The sequence below is a fragment of the Rhinopithecus bieti genome, unplaced genomic scaffold, assembly GCF_001698545.2.
Source record: "Rhinopithecus bieti isolate Rb0 unplaced genomic scaffold, ASM169854v2 scaffold_47952, whole genome shotgun sequence".
In the NCBI taxonomy this organism is placed as follows: Eukaryota; Metazoa; Chordata; class Mammalia; order Primates; family Cercopithecidae; genus Rhinopithecus; species Rhinopithecus bieti.
Genome location: NW_016820098.1, coordinates 513438 through 531538, shown reverse-complemented (window position 1 = coordinate 531538; position 18101 = coordinate 513438). Strand labels below are relative to the sequence as shown.

Genomic DNA, 18101 nt, shown 5'->3' with positions numbered 1-18101 from the left:
GGGGGCTGCACTCGGCGCTCCCGGCTGCGCGCTCGGCCTCGGCGGCGGCCCGGGCGCCCGTGACTCAGGGTGCGTCACCAGAGCAGATGCCTGGGGCGGTTGGAGGCTCCCGGGCTCCCGCTGACTCATCAGAAAGCCCTGCTGCGCGGCCCGGGGGGCGGGGGGACGTGGGGGACCGCGGGGAGCGGCCGGGTAGACGGCGGCCGAGGTCGTTTGAGGCGCGCAGAGCCGGAAAACCCCACGGAGACGGCTGCGCGGGGGCGGGGCGATCGGCACCGACCAGGTCACCTGCAGCGCGGGCTGACGGCTGGCGACTGAAGGAGGGAGCAAGTCTCCCACCCCCAGCAGCCGGCGGCGGCTTCCGAAGCCTGCCCCCTTCCACTGCCAAGCAGCGCCCCGCGGGCCCCAGCCAGCGAGCCCGAAGCGCCCCCGCCCCGTGTCGCTCGCGCTGCGTTATCGGGAGAAGGCGGTTCCTGGGTACCAGCGCGGGCCTCGGTGACACCCGAGGTCGCCGGGGTCTTCCTCCTCCCCTTAAGACTCTGGGTCTGTCAGTGGGAAGAGCTTTCATTTCCCAACCTACTCTATGCCGACCCTCTCCGGGGGAGGCTCTAGTGGCACTGTAGACACCACGTGCTGGGTAAAAAGGCCTGGTCCCAGCGCTTCCCTGTCACTGACTGCTAACCACAAGGCCCCGAGGCACTCAGGAAATGCGGAAGGGGGGCTGGAGAACTATCAGGAAGGGGTGTGGGCAGAGAGGAGGCTTCCACCCTGTCCTGGAACAGGGACACAGTCCATGGCATTAAAGAGAGGTGGGAGGCTCCTCTGTGCACAGTGCCTTCCGCCCCCGAGACAGGTGGAGGAAGGGATTTGACCGTTCCTCACCCTGTCTGCATTTATACTCTGGGCACACCTTGGGCAGTGCGGCAGGAGGGCGCTGTGGAGTACAGGCACATGCAGAAGCCGTGGCGAGGGCTTCCTGGTGGGGCTGGCAGTAGGGCAGGGACCTTGAAGAGGAATGATTTGAACAGATCGGAAAAGACATTCCAGACAGAAACAAATGCCTGAAACCCAAACCGAGAAGCAGGAAAGAGCAGATTGCGTTCTGGAAATGGCAGGAAGTCCAGTTTGACTAGAAGACCTGAGGCTCAGAGGCGCATCACAGCCCAAATGCAGACCACAGAGGCAGACACAATGGCCCAGGAGGACCGAGGACCTGGAGTCACGGGGTTCCGCCCGCTGCCCCCGGGGAACCGAGTCATGCCAGTTCCCAGACAGATGAATTCCTTCCAAGAATTCCACAGTCCTGCTCAGTCCCAGCAGCCAAGCCTCTTGGCCTTGGATGGCTGCTAATGCAGATCCTCTTTCGTCCAGATTTCAAATATTTTTCCTATCCTGTCCTTTGATCACTAACGTTTATGTTGAGCTACATCAGCATCCCTCAATCCTGACAGCACTCTGGAATTATCTAGGGGTGCTTTAAAAAACAAAACTACTGATGCATTACCCTCCTCCAGGAAATCTGATTTTATTGGTCTGGGGTGGGGTCCAGGCATCAGCAGACTTTTAATGAGCAGTTAGAGAGGAGAACCACTGACGGAGATGGTCACCAGGGAGTGTCCAGGTCAGATCGCCACAGAAGAGCGCAGCCTCCTGGCCTTCAGACCCAACTGGGACAAACCCCAAGAACAGCCTTGGCAGACCTCCAGGGGCAGCTGGACTCCCTGAGGCTGGATGTTGCAGTCTCTCCCAGGCATCCACTCTGCAGCCGAGGCCAAAGTTTCCAACGGGAAGGGAGGGTGAGGCTTCCATTTGTTTCCCAAGAGCCAGCTGACCTTTGAAGCTAGTGATAACCACCACGAACCTCACTGGTGGGAGAACGAGGCACTGCAGCCAGTTCCCATCAACCCCACATCCCTGCAATGGCCCCCAAGGCAGACGTGGCACCATCCCCTGCAACGCTGGGCCTCAGAGGTGGAGGAAGCCCAGCCATGGCCAGATGGGGGATCTGGGGAACAGGTCCTCTGCTTTCTGGGAAAATAGAGGTGATGATTCCTGGCCCCAAAGGTTCTTGTTGGGAGTCTTGAGATAAATCCTCTAATAGCGCTCAGCATGGGGAGAACTTTCAGTGACCGTTCCCTTCCTCCTGTTTCGCTAGTAACTCTTTTCACAAATTTAGGAGAGTCTCCCAGTCTGGGCCTTGCCACTTCTCATTCAGCATCTGACCATCCCCACCTCCTGGATCTACAGGATTCACAGAGGAGGACCCGGGATAGGGAAGGTCAGGCTGGGGAACTTGGCACTTGGCCTCCCTGCTGCCAGGGAAAGGACATTGGTTACCAAAGAGGTGACCAGCTGTCCTTTTCCAAGACTGAATAGCAGAAGTACGGCCCTGAGCCTAGAGGGTCTAAGGGAACAATAGGAAGAATTTCCTGACAAAGGACAATGTTGCCTAAAGCACTCATGAAGCTATGTGAAAACAGGAGACCCCAGAACACCAGACCCTTCACCACGCAGTGTTTTTTCCCATATGACAGGTAAGAAAACTGAGGCTGAGAGACATGTAATAACTTGCTGAAGCAGCAACCAGGACACCATATAGCTGAAATCTGAAGATCAGCAGTTAAAAGTGGTAGGGCAAGCCGTCCCTTTCAGCTCTAAGAGCCTAGGATTGTGTATTTTTCTGCTTAAGCGTCCCAGAGTCCTACAAAAGCCACGCCTAATCCTGGGGGTGTGGGCTTTAAACCCAGGGAAAAGCATGTCATTGGAATACTTCCGCACTTTTCTCCTTTTGAATCCCACCACGGAAAGAAAATTCTGTGACGTGTACCCAGTATTTATTGGAGGGTATTTCCTAGCAAGAAAATGAAGGTGATTGGCCGGGCACGGTGGCTCACGTCTGTAATCCCAGCACTTTGGGAGGCCGAGGCAGGCAGATCACCTGAGGTCGGGAGTTCCAGATCAGCCTGACCAACATGGAGAAACCCCGTCTCTACTAAAAATACAAAATTAGCCGGGCGTGCTGGCGCATGCCTGTAATTCCAGCTACTCCGGAGGGTGAGGCAGGAGAATCGCTTGAACTCGGGAGGCAGAGGCTGCACTGAGCTGAGATCGAGCCATTGCACTCCAGCCTGGACAACAGAGTAAGACTGTCTCAAAAAAAAAAAAAAAGAAAGAAAAAAGAAAAAAGAAAAGAAAAGGAAAGAAAGGAAAAAGAAAAGAAAATATGGTACATATATACAATGGAACACTGTTTAGCCGTCAAAGAAAGAAAAAGAAAACAAAGAAAGAAAGAAAGAAAATGAAGGCGACTGTCAACAGCCTCTGGAAATACAGGAGGGTCCAGAAGATGGCCCCTTCTTAGATGGCGGGCTGGACAGTGCTGCTCCCTCTCAGGCACTGGCGGCAGAAAGACAAAGCCTGGTAATTCTGTTCTTGGGATTCTCCCTGGCACCTCTCCTTGTAGGTCACAAGCTTCCTGATGCGAGAGTCCGTGGGACTACTAGAAGGAAAGATACTCCTCCCATTTTACAGATCAGGAAACTTGAGGCTGGACAGAAACACCACCGGGATTGAACTGTGAATGGATCTGACTCCAATCCACAAATTCTTTACCTGGTCTGGAAAAGGGGCCCTGGCAACCTACTGTGGACCAGAGGGGAACTCGCCCGCCGTTCCAGGCCGGACTCTTCCCCGCTACGGGACGGCCCAGGTGCTGCGGAACAAGGAGCGGAAAGAACGGGTTCCGCGCGCACTCGCGGAGGCCCAGGCAGGATTCTAGCGCCGGAGAGGCGCCCATTTCCCTTCCCCCGCCCCTGGGAACGCGGCGCTGGGGGCGGAGCCCGGCCGCTGCCCCTCCAACCGCCTCGACCGCCAGGTGCCCCGAGGCGCGGCCTCCCTTCCCACCCCCGCGCCTGTTCCCGGCGCAGCCTGAGCCGCGGCGGTCACGTCTCCCCATCCGGCCCCAAAGTACTAGCCAGCTGTGGCCGCGCCGGGAGGGCGCGGGGAGGGCGGAGCAAGGAGGTGAGGGGTGGGCGGGTTGCCCGGGCCCCGCCCGTTGCGCCCGGGTCGGCCGGGGAGAGGCGCAGACTAGGTACAACGCCGCAGCCACCGCCCCTGCCGGGCGCTCGGATAGCGGGGGCAGGGCGGGGAGAGGCCCGGCCGGGGAAGCCGCGAGGCCGCGCCTCCAGGGCGGCGGGCGGGCGGGTGTTGCTGGGGAGAAAAGCGCGGCACGGCCCCGCCCGAGCCCCGCGGGCACAGCGCTCTCTGCTGGTGTGGGCTGAGAACTGCATGGAGACCGCGCCCGGACCTAAGGCGAACAGCGGACAGGAGGGACGGGAGGGACGGGAGGGGCGGGAGGGGCTGGGTGCCGGCCCGGCCCGCAGGAGACTAACTAAAGACCATCATCCACTTAAAAAAACCTAATTCGAATCGGAACATCACTGTGTACCCTGTGAATATGTCTAATTACCATTCGTCAATTTTAAAAAATTGTTTAATATATTAAAATAAACAAAGAAAAACCTAATTCAATAATGAGTCATAGGTGTTGCAGGTTTGAAATGTGGAGAAGGAAAAAAGAAATACCTTTATCTAGAAAGCACTTAGAATATTCGTGTCTGTCTTTCTAGGGCTTCCTATCTGCAAATCTATAGCATGTATGCATTCTTTAGAGAATAAAAAAGGCCAGTGGTGACTCATGCAGTAAGTCCTGCTACTCAAGAGACTGAGACGAGAGGATCGAGGGTATCTCTTGAGCCCAGGAGTTCAAGGTTGCAGTGAGCTATGATGATACCACTGCACTCCAGCCTGGGTGACAGAGCAGGGCCTTATCTCCAAATAAATAAATAATACAACATTGTCAGCTTTGTGAGCGCAGAGGCCTTATTTTGTTCACTGCTCTATCCTCAGTGCCTGGAACACTGATAGTTGTCTGGGTGCTCAAAAACCATTTGCTGTTCCTACCACAATGGAATCATGCTTTACACAGTGGTGACCATCATTTTTAGCATACTTAAATGTGCTGGTATGATGCCCTGACACCCTCAGTGAGAGTATGTGAGAGATGGATAGTTCACTGGCCTCTTTTTTTGTTTTTTTGAGATGGAATTTCACTCTTGTTGCCCAGGCTGGAGTGCAAAGGCGCCATCTCGGCTCACTGCAACCTCTGCTCCTGGGTTCAAGCGATTTTCCTGCCTCAGTCTCCCGAGTAGCTGGAATTACAGGCATGTGCCACCACACCTGGCTAATTTTGTATTTTTAGTAGAGACGGGGTTTCTCCATGTTAGTCAGGCTGGTCTCGAACTCCTGACCTCGGGTGATCTGCCTGCCTCGGCCTCCCAAAGTGCTGGGATTACAGCCTGAACCAGGGTACCTGGCCCCACTGGCCTCTTTAACAAGAATCCAGAGGCCAGATGTGTTTGGAATTTAGAATTATTCACAGTGCACATATAAGGCGACTCTCCACCATGCTCAGTCCCATCACATGTTCTGTAGCACCATGTTTTGCTCCTTCAAAGGTGACTCCTGTAGTCTCACAAATTTATGTTAATCCCATCCATGCCTGTCTCCCTCAGGAAACTGCCCTGTCTGGTTTGCTCACGGTACTACTCTCAGCATGGAGTGGGTGCTCCATAAATATGTGTTGGATGAACGAATGAATGAATGATGAATACTGTATCCTGTTTGCCTCCCCTGGAGTCATGTGTGGAGTTCTGGTCATCCCATCTCAGGACAAGCTCCAGAGAACCAGAATCATAGAAAGGGGGAGGTGTTAGTTTGCCCATCCAGCAGAGCATCTGTTACGTGCCAGGCTGTGTGCTAGGCTGTGGGAAATCTAAAAAAGATGTAGGCTGGGCGTGGTGGCTCATGTCTGTAATCCCAGCACTTTGGGAGGCCAAGGTGAGTGGATCAGTTGAGGTCAGGAGTTCAAGACCAGCCTGGACAACATGGCAAAACTCCATCTCTACTAAAAAAAAAAAAAAAAAAAAGCCAGGTGTGGTGGTGGGAGCCTGTAATCCCAGCTACTTGGGAGGCTGAGGCAGGTGAATCACTTGAAACTCATAGGCAGAGGTTGCAGTGAGCTGAGATCTTGCCACTGCACTCCAGCCTGGGAGACAGAGTGAGACTCCATCTCAAATAAATAAATAAATAAATAAATATTTAAAAATAAAAAAGATGCAGCCTGTGTCCTCAGAAGCTACCAAAATATAGCAAACTGAAAAGACCTGTCAGCAGGGTCGAAACAGGGAGCAGGCGGCATTCTCAAGGGTGTGGACAGGGTGTAGGATAGCCAGGGGATGGTCCAGTTCCCTGGGAACCAAAGGGGAAAGGCAAGAGGAGGGAGCGATTAACCAGACCTAGAGAGAGACAGGGCGAGCTAGGTGCAGGGCCCCTTTGAGGGCTCCAGCCTCTGCTGGGAGATTCAGCCCGCCAGAGACAACTGGACAGGAAATGAGCCCAGGAAGGACTGCGCTGACCCCACTGTCCTCCCCCAGGCTTCTCCACTCCACTTTGCTTGACCACAAAGCAAAGAGGCAGGGGAAGCATTGAGGCAGTCCACAAACATCAGCCTCCAGGTGCAGAGCAGGGTGGATAGTGGGTGGCAGGACAGCTGGAAGCTATCCAGCACCGAGAATGAGGCTGTGATAGCCAACAGGAACAGGAAGGGATGTGATCGTAGTCACAGATACCATGACCACAGGCTTGGCCTGGATTGGGTTTGGGCTGGCAGAGAGAGGTCAGAAGCATATGACCCTTCCAGAGGGAGTGTCATCAAATTAAGTAAAGTTGGGACCAAAGCACAAAATATTCTAATGTCAAAGCTCAGTGTAAGACAAAAGGAAGTGCCACCTCACCCAGCCTCTCCAAATGGAGGACTATGCCAAGGGGTGATACTTCATGGGAAAATTCACCTGCAAACGGGGATGATAAATACACACACACACACACACACACACACACACACACACAAAGCCAGGTATCTTAGGAAGGTGGAGGACAAAGACGCAATGTCTTACATTGGTCAATCAGTGAATCCCTATGTTAGGTGTAAATCAGAAAGCTTCTTGGAGAAAAAAACACATTCAAACCCTGCTTGCAGCTGGGTATGTGCCTGTAGTCCAGCTACTCAGAAAGCTGAGGTGGGAAGATGGCTTTAGCCCAGGTGTTTAAGACCAGCCTTGGAAACATAGTGAAACCCCATCACTAAAAAAAAACTATACAAACACAAAAATTTGCTTGCAAGACACCCAGCTGGACTCACTGGGTTACAAGCACATTTAAGACTTGGCAGAGAAACCAGTTGACTGCCACCTCAAGATCTTAACTTCTAAAACACAAAAGTAGACCCACAAAGTCACAAAGCAATGTTTCTCCAAGCCACAGGGGAACTGCCTACTACAGATAAAAAGATCCCTGCTTTGGGCCTGAATGAATCAGCCAAGGCCCCCTTTCTTTCTTCCGACCAACCAACCCTAACCAGGTAAGCCCTCCTCAACCACCTGACCCTACAAAAAACCCTTCCTAACCCTCTTATTGAGTGATTCTGACGGCTCGCCCAACATGTGGATTCCTTTGATGCATCAAATTAAGCAAACTTGGCATTTTGTGGCCATAGGCATATCCTTGGTGGGCCTGATGTCTCGGACTTGAAGGAGTTCATGGCCCACCTGGAACAGCCATGCCTTGAATTAAACATTTAACAGTCCCAACCCTTGAGCTGGGGTCTTCTGGAACATCCTCCCAAATCCCCACTGCCAGGTCCCATTCTGCTTAGAGCTCTGGCAGTTGTCTTGGTAATCAGAAACCTGTACTGTACTTTGCTGGGGACTTGCAGCAGCAAAGGCTGTTGCTACTGAGGAAGGGGGAGGATGGTTGGGGGAGGAGGACTTTGGAAAGGGGAGGGAAAGTGAGGCAGGAATCCCTTCTTCCTCCTGGCCCCTCCATAAAGGACTAGGGGCAGGGATGTAGAGATGCAAAGGTCAGGGAACTGGGGACATTTGTGATGCTGAGAAGTGTGATAGAACATAAAAGCTTAATACTATGTGAAATCAACTCTGAATAGTGAGAAACTCAGCAATTGTTTGTTGCAACTTCCAAGGCACTATAGCAAATGTAATCCACAAGCGTCATCTAGTGGCACAATCTGTCAGTGCCGGCCAAGCCCTGATCGCTGAGCGGCAGCTCCGCCGGGTGAGAAGTCTGCACTCGGTCCCCGGAGGACTAGGACCAGACAGCCGGCTAGCCACATCTGCCAGGGACAGCATTCAGCCTAATTGCCTCGGGCACTCTGCTCTGCAGTGTAGAAAACAAGCCTCGAGGGGAACTCTGAGCTGGGACTACAGGCATGTCCCACCATGCCTGGCTAATTTTTTATTCATATATCTATATATCTATAATGTAGATATATATATGTTATAGATATATATGTTATAGATATAGATATATATAATGTTATATATATATATATATTATACATGGGGTCTTGCTGTGTTGCCCAGGCTGGTCTCAAACCCCTGGCCTCAAGCAATCACCCTGCCTCGCTCTCCCAAAGTGCTGGAATTACAGGCGTGAGCCACTGTGCCGGGCCAGAGCTGGGGATTTTTGGGGCACAGAACAAGCTGTGGTTGCTTGGTGACTGGGGTTGCGTGGGCATTACAGCTGTTAATGCCTGCCCAGCGTAGCATCCCAGTTATGAGGGATGTGAGGGGGCAGTCTCACCTAATATGTCGGATCGCCTGTGGTGCCAGCCATTGTGATGGAGTGGGGCAGGCCTGTCTCTCAGGTGGAACCAGTAACCCAGCTGGAAGGCTCTTGAAGCTCTTAAACGCAATAGGAGCTTGAAAATGAGGGACAGAAGTGCCATGCGGCAGGGAATTGGGGCTATTTTGTTTGCTGCTGTCCCAGTGCTAGAATCATGGATTGTGCCTGGCAACTAAATATGAAAAAAAATAAAAACTTGTTGGCTAGATAAACAAATGAATGGATGGATGAGAGTTGAAGCCTCCATCAGGCTGTGCTGTACAGGAGTCAAGAAGTCAGAGGGGCTGAGGGATCTTGCGGGATGCTTCCCTTTGAAGGCCGACCAGAGCCTGGAAAGCTCAACCCCAGTCACACTCCAGACAAGACTGTGAAGGGAGAGTTTAAAGCAGGTTAGCAACTTAATCCAGCCAGTTTCAGAAGCTCACCCTACAGCCACAAAGATAGTGGCCTGAGTGGCAGAGACAGCAGTTGAAACTACTGATATAGTCCAGGCAGGACGTGGGAGGGTGGAGCTTGCCAGGCTCTAGAAGCAGGCATGGGCTCTGCCCACCTTAGGTACAGACTCTGGCCAGGCCATTTGTGCTTTGTCATCAGGCTGAGGCTGAGAGAGGGGAAGGCGAGAACTGGGTGATGGGCCTCTGGTTGTTGTTTTCGGGCTGAGTTACGGGAGAAAGAAATTAAGATGTTGAGGAAAAAAGGGTCATTCTAATTAAAGAAATCTCATGCCTTCAGGCCCTGGCTGGGCCGGAAGCCTGGACCCTGGGCTCACCTTCTGCTAGAGGAGAGGCCGCTGGAGGGTTGCAAAACAGCCACATCCCTTTGGAAGGGCCAGGCTCCTAAGTCATGGTGCAGCTGTCCCCAAGGGCTTACCTGAGGGCGAAGTGACTTCAGAGGCCAGGAAGACACCTGGCTCCCGCAATATCTGAAGGCTACAGGCTATATTATTAGAAAGGGAAAGGCGTAAAAGAATTGTAAGTGCGGAGGAAAAATGCTGGCAGTCAGCATTAACAATAAACTCAGGCTTTTTGGCTGGGCACTGGCTTACGCCTGTAATCCCAGTACCTTGGGAGGCTAAGGCGGGTGGATCACCTGAGGTCAGGAGTTCAAGAGCAGCCTGGCCAACATGGCAAAAACCCCATCGCTACTAAAAATATGAGAATTAGCTGGATGTGGTGGCAGGTGACTGTAATCTCAGCTACTAAGGAGGCTGAGGCAGGAGAATCGCTTGAACCTGGCAGGTGGAGTTTGCAGTGAGCAGAGATCATGCCACAGCACTCCAGTCTGGGCAACACAGTAAGACTCTGTCTCAAAAAAATAATAAAATAAACTCAGACTTTTCCTGGTTTGGGGAGAGGAGAAAAGGGGGCTGCAATGACAATAAAAATAGGGAGGTGTCTAGAAGGCAGTGCCACACAATATTAAGGCAGGAGTCTGTTAGAAAGCTGTCAGGGGATTTTTTAAAATAGCTTTTATATACTTTTCTCTATTGCTGGAATTTTGATCATTTAAAAGATTTTATAATGGGAAAAAACAATGATCTAACTTTATAGGGAAAAAAGGAAGACAAAAGAGAGCAGGAACACAATGGGAGCTTGAAAATGAGAGGAGAGTTCGAGACCAGCCTGGGAAACATAGCAAGACCCCCATCTCTACAGAAAAAAAAAAGTTTTTAAATTGGCCAGGTGTGGTTCTGCACACCTATGGTCCTAGCTACTCAGGAGGCTGAGGTGGGAAGATTGCTTAAACATGGGAGGTCGATACTGCAGTGAGCTGTGATTATGCCACTATCCTCCAGCCTGGGTGACAGAGCAAGACTCCATCTCAAAAAGAAAGGAAGGAAGGGAGGGAGGGAGGGAGTGGAAGGGAAAGGAACAGTGACTGAGAAGGGCGAGGAGTGGACGTGCAGGGGCTAGTTAGGGGTCAGGGGTCAAGGGTCAATACAGTGCTCCTGTTCCAAATGACCAAACACACTTGTTATGGGCTGTGTCCCCATCAAAATTCATACACTGAAATCGCAACCACCAGTACATCAGAATATGAACTTATTTGGAAATAGGGTCATTGAGATGTAATTAGTTCGATTAACATGAGATCATTAAGATGAGACCAAGTCCAGTATAACCAGTGTCATAAAAAGGGAAAATTTGGAGAGACTCATATACAGTGTGCAGGGAGAAAAGCATGTGAACATGAAGATGGCCACCTACAATCCAAGGAGGCCAGGAACGGAGGCTTCCCTCAAAGCCCTAGAGAGAAGCAACCCTGCTGACCATTTGGACTTCTGGTCTCCAGAGCTGTGAGACATATTTCTGATGTTTAAGCCACCCACTTTATAGTTTGTGTATTGTTTGGGCAGCCCTAACAAGCTAGTACATACGTCAGCAGAAACTGTGGTTCTGACCTTCTTAAGCAGACAACATGGCATAGGCTTTTTAAAATTTTTACCTTTTTTTCGAGACAGGTCTTCCTCTGTAGCCCAGGTTGTAGTGCAGTGGTGCCATCATAGCTCACTGCAGCCTTGAACTCCTGGGCTCACGTGTTCCTCCCACCTCAGCCTCTAAAAGTGCTAGGATTATGGGCACCCGGCCCCCTAGCTTTTTTAATGATTGGAAAATGGCACCAGTTGCCTGTGCAGGGCCTATGTACCCATTCCCCTGCTACCAGCACTGTCAGCTGCTGTGGACTCGCAGTTGTAGCTCATGGCTGCATTCTTCACTGGAAATCAGCACATAACTGTGTCCATCACTGGGAACTAGACTCTGCCACAGGGACGGCTTGCCCAAGGTTATGCCTCCTTGAAAGGAGTGGCCTGTAGCCAATGACTGGCTAATGCTGGGATAAAGTCCCAGCTGTCCTGTCTCAGTTTGGCTCAACTCCAGCTCCAGGACTCCCATACAAACCCTCGATGGTGCCAATAGTTCTTGCGGAAGTGGTAAAAATGACAGCTTCAGTAGTTACACGTACAATACTACATGATTAATGATAACTCTGGAGTTGATCACTCTTTTCAGGTTTGTAGGATTTTTAAATTTGAAAATAACAGTGAACAAAAATTTTAAAAATACTAAAGAAACACAGCTTCACAGAATGTTTTGTGTTTGGCTTTTCTATCTGAATGGAACTTCCTGTAGGCAATTCAAAATGTGGGTGAAATCTGAGTGATGTACTGTAGGATCATCGGAAAGAGACCAGATCCAGAGCCAGCCTGCTGGGCTACAATCCTAACTCTATGACTTACTCCTGGCTATCTATATGAACTTCTTTAAAAAACAATTTTAAATTTCATTTTAAAATATTTTAGGCCAGGCATGGTGGCTCATACCTGTAATCCCAGCATTTTGGAAGGCCGAGGCGGGTGGATCACCTGAGGTCAGGAATTCGAGACCAGCCTGGCCAATATGGTGAAATCTCGTCTCTACTAAAAATACAAACATTAGCCGGACGTGGTGGTGGCACACACCTGTAATCCCAGCTACTCGGGAGGCTGAGGCAAGAGAGCAGCTTGAATCCGGGAGGCAGAGGTTGCAGTGAACTGAGAGCACATCATTGCACCCCAGCCTGGGCAACAAGAGTGAAACTCCATCTCCAGAAACAAAAATCAAAACAATATATTAAATATTTTTATTTAACATAGAGATGGGTTTCACTATGTTGCCTAGGCTGCCTCAAATTCCTGGACTCAAGTGACCTGCCCACCTCGGCCTCCCAAAGTGCTGGGATTATAAGTTGTGAACCACCCCACCTGGCCTATATGACCTTCTTAAGGTCTGTAAAATGGGGCCATGAGTCTCTATCTCATAGGATGGCTCTGAAGATTGAGTTCATTTAGAAGACTAAATGGGTTACTATCCAAAGTCCTTGAATAGTGCCAGAAATAGTGTTGCAATGGCTGCATGATCCTGCGGTCCCCTAGCTGGGCAAGGGAACTTCCTTGCTGCTATTATTATACAATTTCAGGAATGTTGGTCTTCTCATTGGTGCCACAGTACAGCACAGGGCTTACAAGGAAATAGGAGTCCTCTGCTTTTTAAAGAGGTCAACATTGGTTCAGTTTTCTTATCACCCATTACTCATCCTGGGCCTATGGCCATAAGTGTAAGAACATAAAGATTTAAGGTCAAACCTTGATATATCTAAAAGATTTGGGTCATATAGATAAGGCATATCAAGAGATAATTATTATTTGACTCCCTGAAAGACTTGACATTGGTAACTTTGCCACACCTACTTTCTCACTCCTGTAATACCTTACCTTCAAGAAGGATCCTTGCTGCTTTTTCCTAAAAGATCTCTTCACTCTCAACTTAAAAGATGTATAGAAAGACCTGCTTTTTCCATGTCTTAGCTTGAGGTTATATACACAAGAAAAGCCAACGATTAGTTTCTACCTTGAACGAATAAAGGCCTAGAACAGAGAGATTCAAAGCAAGGATTTTACTGAACAAGCACCAGCAACCCTATTCCCCTTATGAAATTTACAGGCGGAACTAAAGGTCAGAACTAAGTTATCAGTAGTATAACCCATTGTTACTCTGGGAAACTTAATCCCCAATGCAACAGTGTTGAGAGGTGGGCTCATTAAGGGGTGATTAGGTCATGAGGGCTCAGCCTCCTCAGATTAATGTCATTATCTCAGGAGTGGGTCAGTTATTGTGCGAGTGGGGTTGGTCCCTATCTTGCTCTCTTGCCCTTCTGCCTTCCACCATGGGATGACACAAGAGGGTCCTCACCAGATGTGGGTGGGCCCATCAGCCTCGGACTTCTCAGCCTCCAGAACTGTAAGAAATAAGTTCCTTTATATACATTACCCAGTCTGTGGTATTGTGTTATAGCAACACAAAATGAACAAAGACACCCTACCGTCTGACAATTCACAAGCTGCAACCCTTCCACTTCCTCAAACTGTGGGTCTTCTTCAAGGTAAAGTGCTACATTGATTGTAATATTTGTGTATTTCTTTACCATTTAACGTGTGCAAACTGTACTCCATTTTTAATTAGTTTCTATCAGTTTTGTAATGTTGCACTGACAAAGTTTGAGTGCTGTGCCTGAACCCCATTTTTTCTGCTGTACAATTTCACATAGTGATTTTTAGGAAAGCATATGTCAAGTTATAGCAATACATAAAGGGAGGGAGTGGTAGCATCATGCCAATTGGAAAGGAGAGCACCATTTTCCTCCTCAATGTGAACTTCTCATAAGCTCTGCACTACTGTTCCTTACCTCCTATACATTGGTCCCAAATCCTCAGTCATTTGGGGCAATATGCAGCTAATGTTACCTAAACCCTTTTTTAACATTTAAAAATGTTGTCTGCCGGGTGCAGTGGCTCACGCCTGTAATCCCAGCACTTTGGGAGGCCAAGGCGGGCAGATCACCTGAGGTCAGGAGTTCGAGACCAGCCTGACCAATACGGAGAAACCCTGTCTCTACTAAAAACACATTAGTCGGGCATGGTGGCACATGCCTGTAATCCCACCTACTTGGGAGGCTGAGGCAAGAGAATTACTTGAACCTGGCAGGCGGAGGTTACAGTGAGCTGAGATCACTCCATTGCACTCCAGCCTGGGCAACAAGAGCAAAACTCCATCTCTAAATAAATAAATACACATATACATACAGTCTTTCTTTGGGGATCACTGAAGTTCTCTTCCCTCCTCTAGCAAGCTTTTAAAGTGTTTACATTCTTGCCTCCAGCAGAATCATAGAATTAGGAAAAGAGAAAACCAAACTTTGAAAATGCTCTCACTTCATTTCTGTTGAGAATCTAACAATATGGAAGGTTAGGTTTAAATCATGAAGTAATTAAATCTGAAAGGCATTACTGGGCACTAAAACAGAGAAAATGCCTTGAGTGTATTTTCAACAAACCTGTCTCAAGGTATGTTGTGACATAAAAACACCACAGAGTATGCTGGGCACGGTGGCTTACGCTTGTAATCACTTGAGGCCAGGAGCTCAAGATCAGCCTGGCCAAACATGGCAAAACTGCTTCTCTACTAAAAAAAAAAAAAAAAAAAAAATAGAAAAATTAGCTGGGCATGGTGGCGCACCCCTGTAATTCCAGCTATTCAGGAGGCTGAGACAGGAGAATTGCTTGAACCCAGGAGGCAAATGTTGCAGTGAACAGAGATGGTGCCACTGCCCCCCAGCCTAGTGATAGAAACTGTTTAAATAAAAATAAAAATTAAAAAAGCACAGAGTATATATGTTTCAAAGACTATTACCTAAGTTACAAGTTAAAAGCATCCCAACTCATTAAGTTTAAAAAACAACTTAAGATAGGCTGGGCGCCGTGGCTCACACCTATAATCACAGCACTTTGGGAGGCCGAGGTGGGCGGATCACAAGGTCAGGAGATTGAGACCATCCTGGCTAATACAGTGAAACCACATCTCTACAAAAAATACAAAAAATTAGCCAGGCGTGGTGGCGGGCGCCTGTGGTACCAGCTACTCGGGAGGCTGAGGCAGGAGAATGGTGTGAACCCAGGAGGCAGAGCTTGCAGTGAGCCAAGATCGCGCCACTGCACTCCAGCCTGGGCGACAGAGCAAGACTCCGTCTCACAAAAAAAAAAAAAAAAAAAAAAAAACCCAAAAAAAAAAAAACTAAAACCACGTAAATGCAGAAATTAAAATTCTATTTCTGCATATCACTGTGGTAAAGGGTTGTTGGTTCCCCGTACCATCAATCCACAAAAGGTATAAAACTTCATGTATTATTATTGTAACCTTGTGCGGATACCAGAGTACCTTTAAAATTCCTCCCAAATTTAGTTCCAAGAGGCAGATGGAGAGTTTGGACTGTCACCCAAAATCTAAAAGGGCCCTTGTTTTGACAATTAGGTTTACGCATGTGGTACGTATTGAGGGGCACATAATCACTGGTAGATTGGAAATGCATACCTATCCTTGTTCCTTCCCTAACTAAAAAAGCATTTAAAAGGAGTGAAACTCACCAGGATGGAGAAATCGAGATTAAAAAAAAATGAAAGCTGGAAAATGGACAGATTAGTTTATAATTTAGCAGCTTCAGGAAATGGAATCCCAAGGCCAACAGAACGGACAACAAAAAACTCAGAAATTCAAAAAACAAAACAAAACAAAAAAGCAGGAGTTGGCAGCAGTCCAAATCCCTGGAGGTGGGGGCAAAATAAGGATTGTTTAACCACTCAAATCCCAGATCCTTTTCTCAACACTGCACAGTTGGGCAAGAGTCCGCTCTCATTTGTTCATTCTCTAGAAAAGGTAGCCCAGTCTCTGGGATGGCAGGGGTGTGTTACACTGAAAGCAGAGGCCCAACCCTTACCCTGCTGGGTTCTAGAATGCTGGTAGACAGTCTATCACCCTTCAGGCACGAGATACAAATTGACTGAGAATCAGCTAAGACTTTGACATAATGGCATAAGAAGTTCCCTAACTAATCAGCTGGGACAGATTTTTTCAGTCGACAAACTGCACTCATGCACTTGGAGCTGCCTAGTGGCTGTTTAGTCCCCATCCAGATACAGGGAATGCTTGGAATCTTAAGAGATTATAAACAAGACAATTTAGGCAGGGCACAGTGGCTCACGTCTGTAATCTCAGCACTTTCAGAGGGCGAGGCAGGCGGATCATCTGAGGTCAGGAGTTTGAGACCAGCCTGGTCAACATGGTGAAACCCTGTTTCTAATAAAAACACAAAAATCAGACGGGCATAGTGGTGGTGCACTTGTAATCCCAGCTACTCCGGAGGCTGAGGCACGAGAATCGCTTGAACCTGAGAGGCCTCCAGAGGTTACACTGAGCCGAGAGTGACACCCTGTCTCGAAACAAAAACAAAAACCAGACAATTTAGAATGTCCAGAGCTGGAGGAAAGAGGACCGAGGTGATGAGGGAAAAAGTAACATTCTTAGTGAGAAAACATTGCTGCAACCTTAGCTCGGAAGTTTAAAATTGCCTAAGTGGAAGACAGAAGGCTTAGAATAGGGCTGAGAACCCTCCACCCCGCCATAGCTGCTGAAAGTAGAGCAATTTGAGAAACATAAAATAGAAAATAGATGGGAGAAAACCAATAAACTCACATAACTAAAATTCTTTTTTTTTTTTTTGAGACGGATTCTCGCTCTGTCGTCCAGGCTGGAGCGCAGTGGCGCGATATCAGCTCACTGCAAGCTCCGCCTCCCGGGTTCACGCCATTCTCCTGCCTCAGCCTCCCGAGTAGCTGGGACTACAGGCGCCCGCCACCACGCCCGGCTAATTTTTTTATATTTTAGTAGAGACGGGGTTTCACTGTGTTAGCCGGGATGGTCTCGATTTCCTGACCTCGTGATCCGCCCATCTCTGCCTCCCAAAGTGCTGGGATTACAGGCATGAGCCACCATGCCTGGCCTAGAAGTAAAATTCTTAAAACTTCAGCCAAGCGTCCCCTCCTCTGCATACTGCTGCTAAAAACAATGGGGACAAAGTTGTAGGCACAGGTGCACACCAGATGAAGTTGGGCACCATTATTTACAAATAAAGGTTAGCTGGACTCTGGGGTTAAAAGTAATCTAAATAAGATATTGCGATATCTTTAAAGTATCTACACAACCCTATTTAACTCTTTAATTGCTCATACCTGATCCAGTGCTAATCTTCTCAGGCCATCGACAAATCAACTGCAAAGGGTTGACAGACGTAAGCAGTATCATCATAGAATCAGGGTTTGAAAGATCACTTAACAATGGAATTGCTTTTAAAGCTGATGACAATTACATATATAGGTTAAAGAATTCAAGGGTATGCAAGATGTTCTTTTTCTCTCCATTTAGTACCCCAAGACCACAACATGGAGCATGTTGTATAGATTAAGCTTTCTACAAATTGCCATTTAAAAAAAACTTTTTATAGTCTATTTCCAATAAATAAAACAAAATCTTCAGTTGTGTAACACTAAAGTCACATTGCCTTCTGAATCTAGGTGGTTTGTGTTCCTGTATCTATACTCCTTTCTGGGTGAAGACATGCACTATGATTTAAAAGATACGTGTAGTACAGGCCATCTGTATGCAAAGAGAAGTTTCTCGGGATGTCTGAGTAGGAACTGAGACTTTTCAGGTTAGCTTCAACTTAAAGCAAATACTGAAGTATCTAGAAAAGGTTGTCCTGGAAACAAAGAACTAGTTCGTTTGTTGTTCCTAGAGCAGGTTTATCCTCATTATGAAAGCCTACTTCTGTAATTACTTGCACCACACCTTTTTCCTCTCAGGATGGATGTGATTCACAGGATTTACTCACAACTCAAATGTAGAAGACTAATTTTTGTTTTATATTTTGATTCCTGCCAATTTAAGTTTCTACTATTATGGTTTTTTTTTTTT

General features: G+C 48.5%; 1 protein-coding gene across 1 annotated transcript; it reads left to right on the top strand.

The window, feature by feature from the left end:
* The first annotated feature begins 72 nt into the window (after window positions 1-72).
* Window positions 73-829, top strand: LOC108520188 (circumsporozoite protein-like). The gene has a single exon (XM_017859449.1). The coding sequence runs from the start codon at window positions 87-89 to the stop codon at window positions 621-623; it is 537 nt and encodes a 178-aa protein (XP_017714938.1). The 5' UTR covers window positions 73-86; the 3' UTR covers window positions 624-829.
* The last annotated feature ends 17272 nt before the right edge of the window (window positions 830-18101 follow it).

Bases quoted from the DNA above. Each gene is read 5' to 3' on its own strand.
- LOC108520188 (XM_017859449.1), top strand. From the start codon at position 87: ATGCCTGGGGCGGTTGGAGGCTCCCGGGCTCCCGCTGACTCATCAGAA.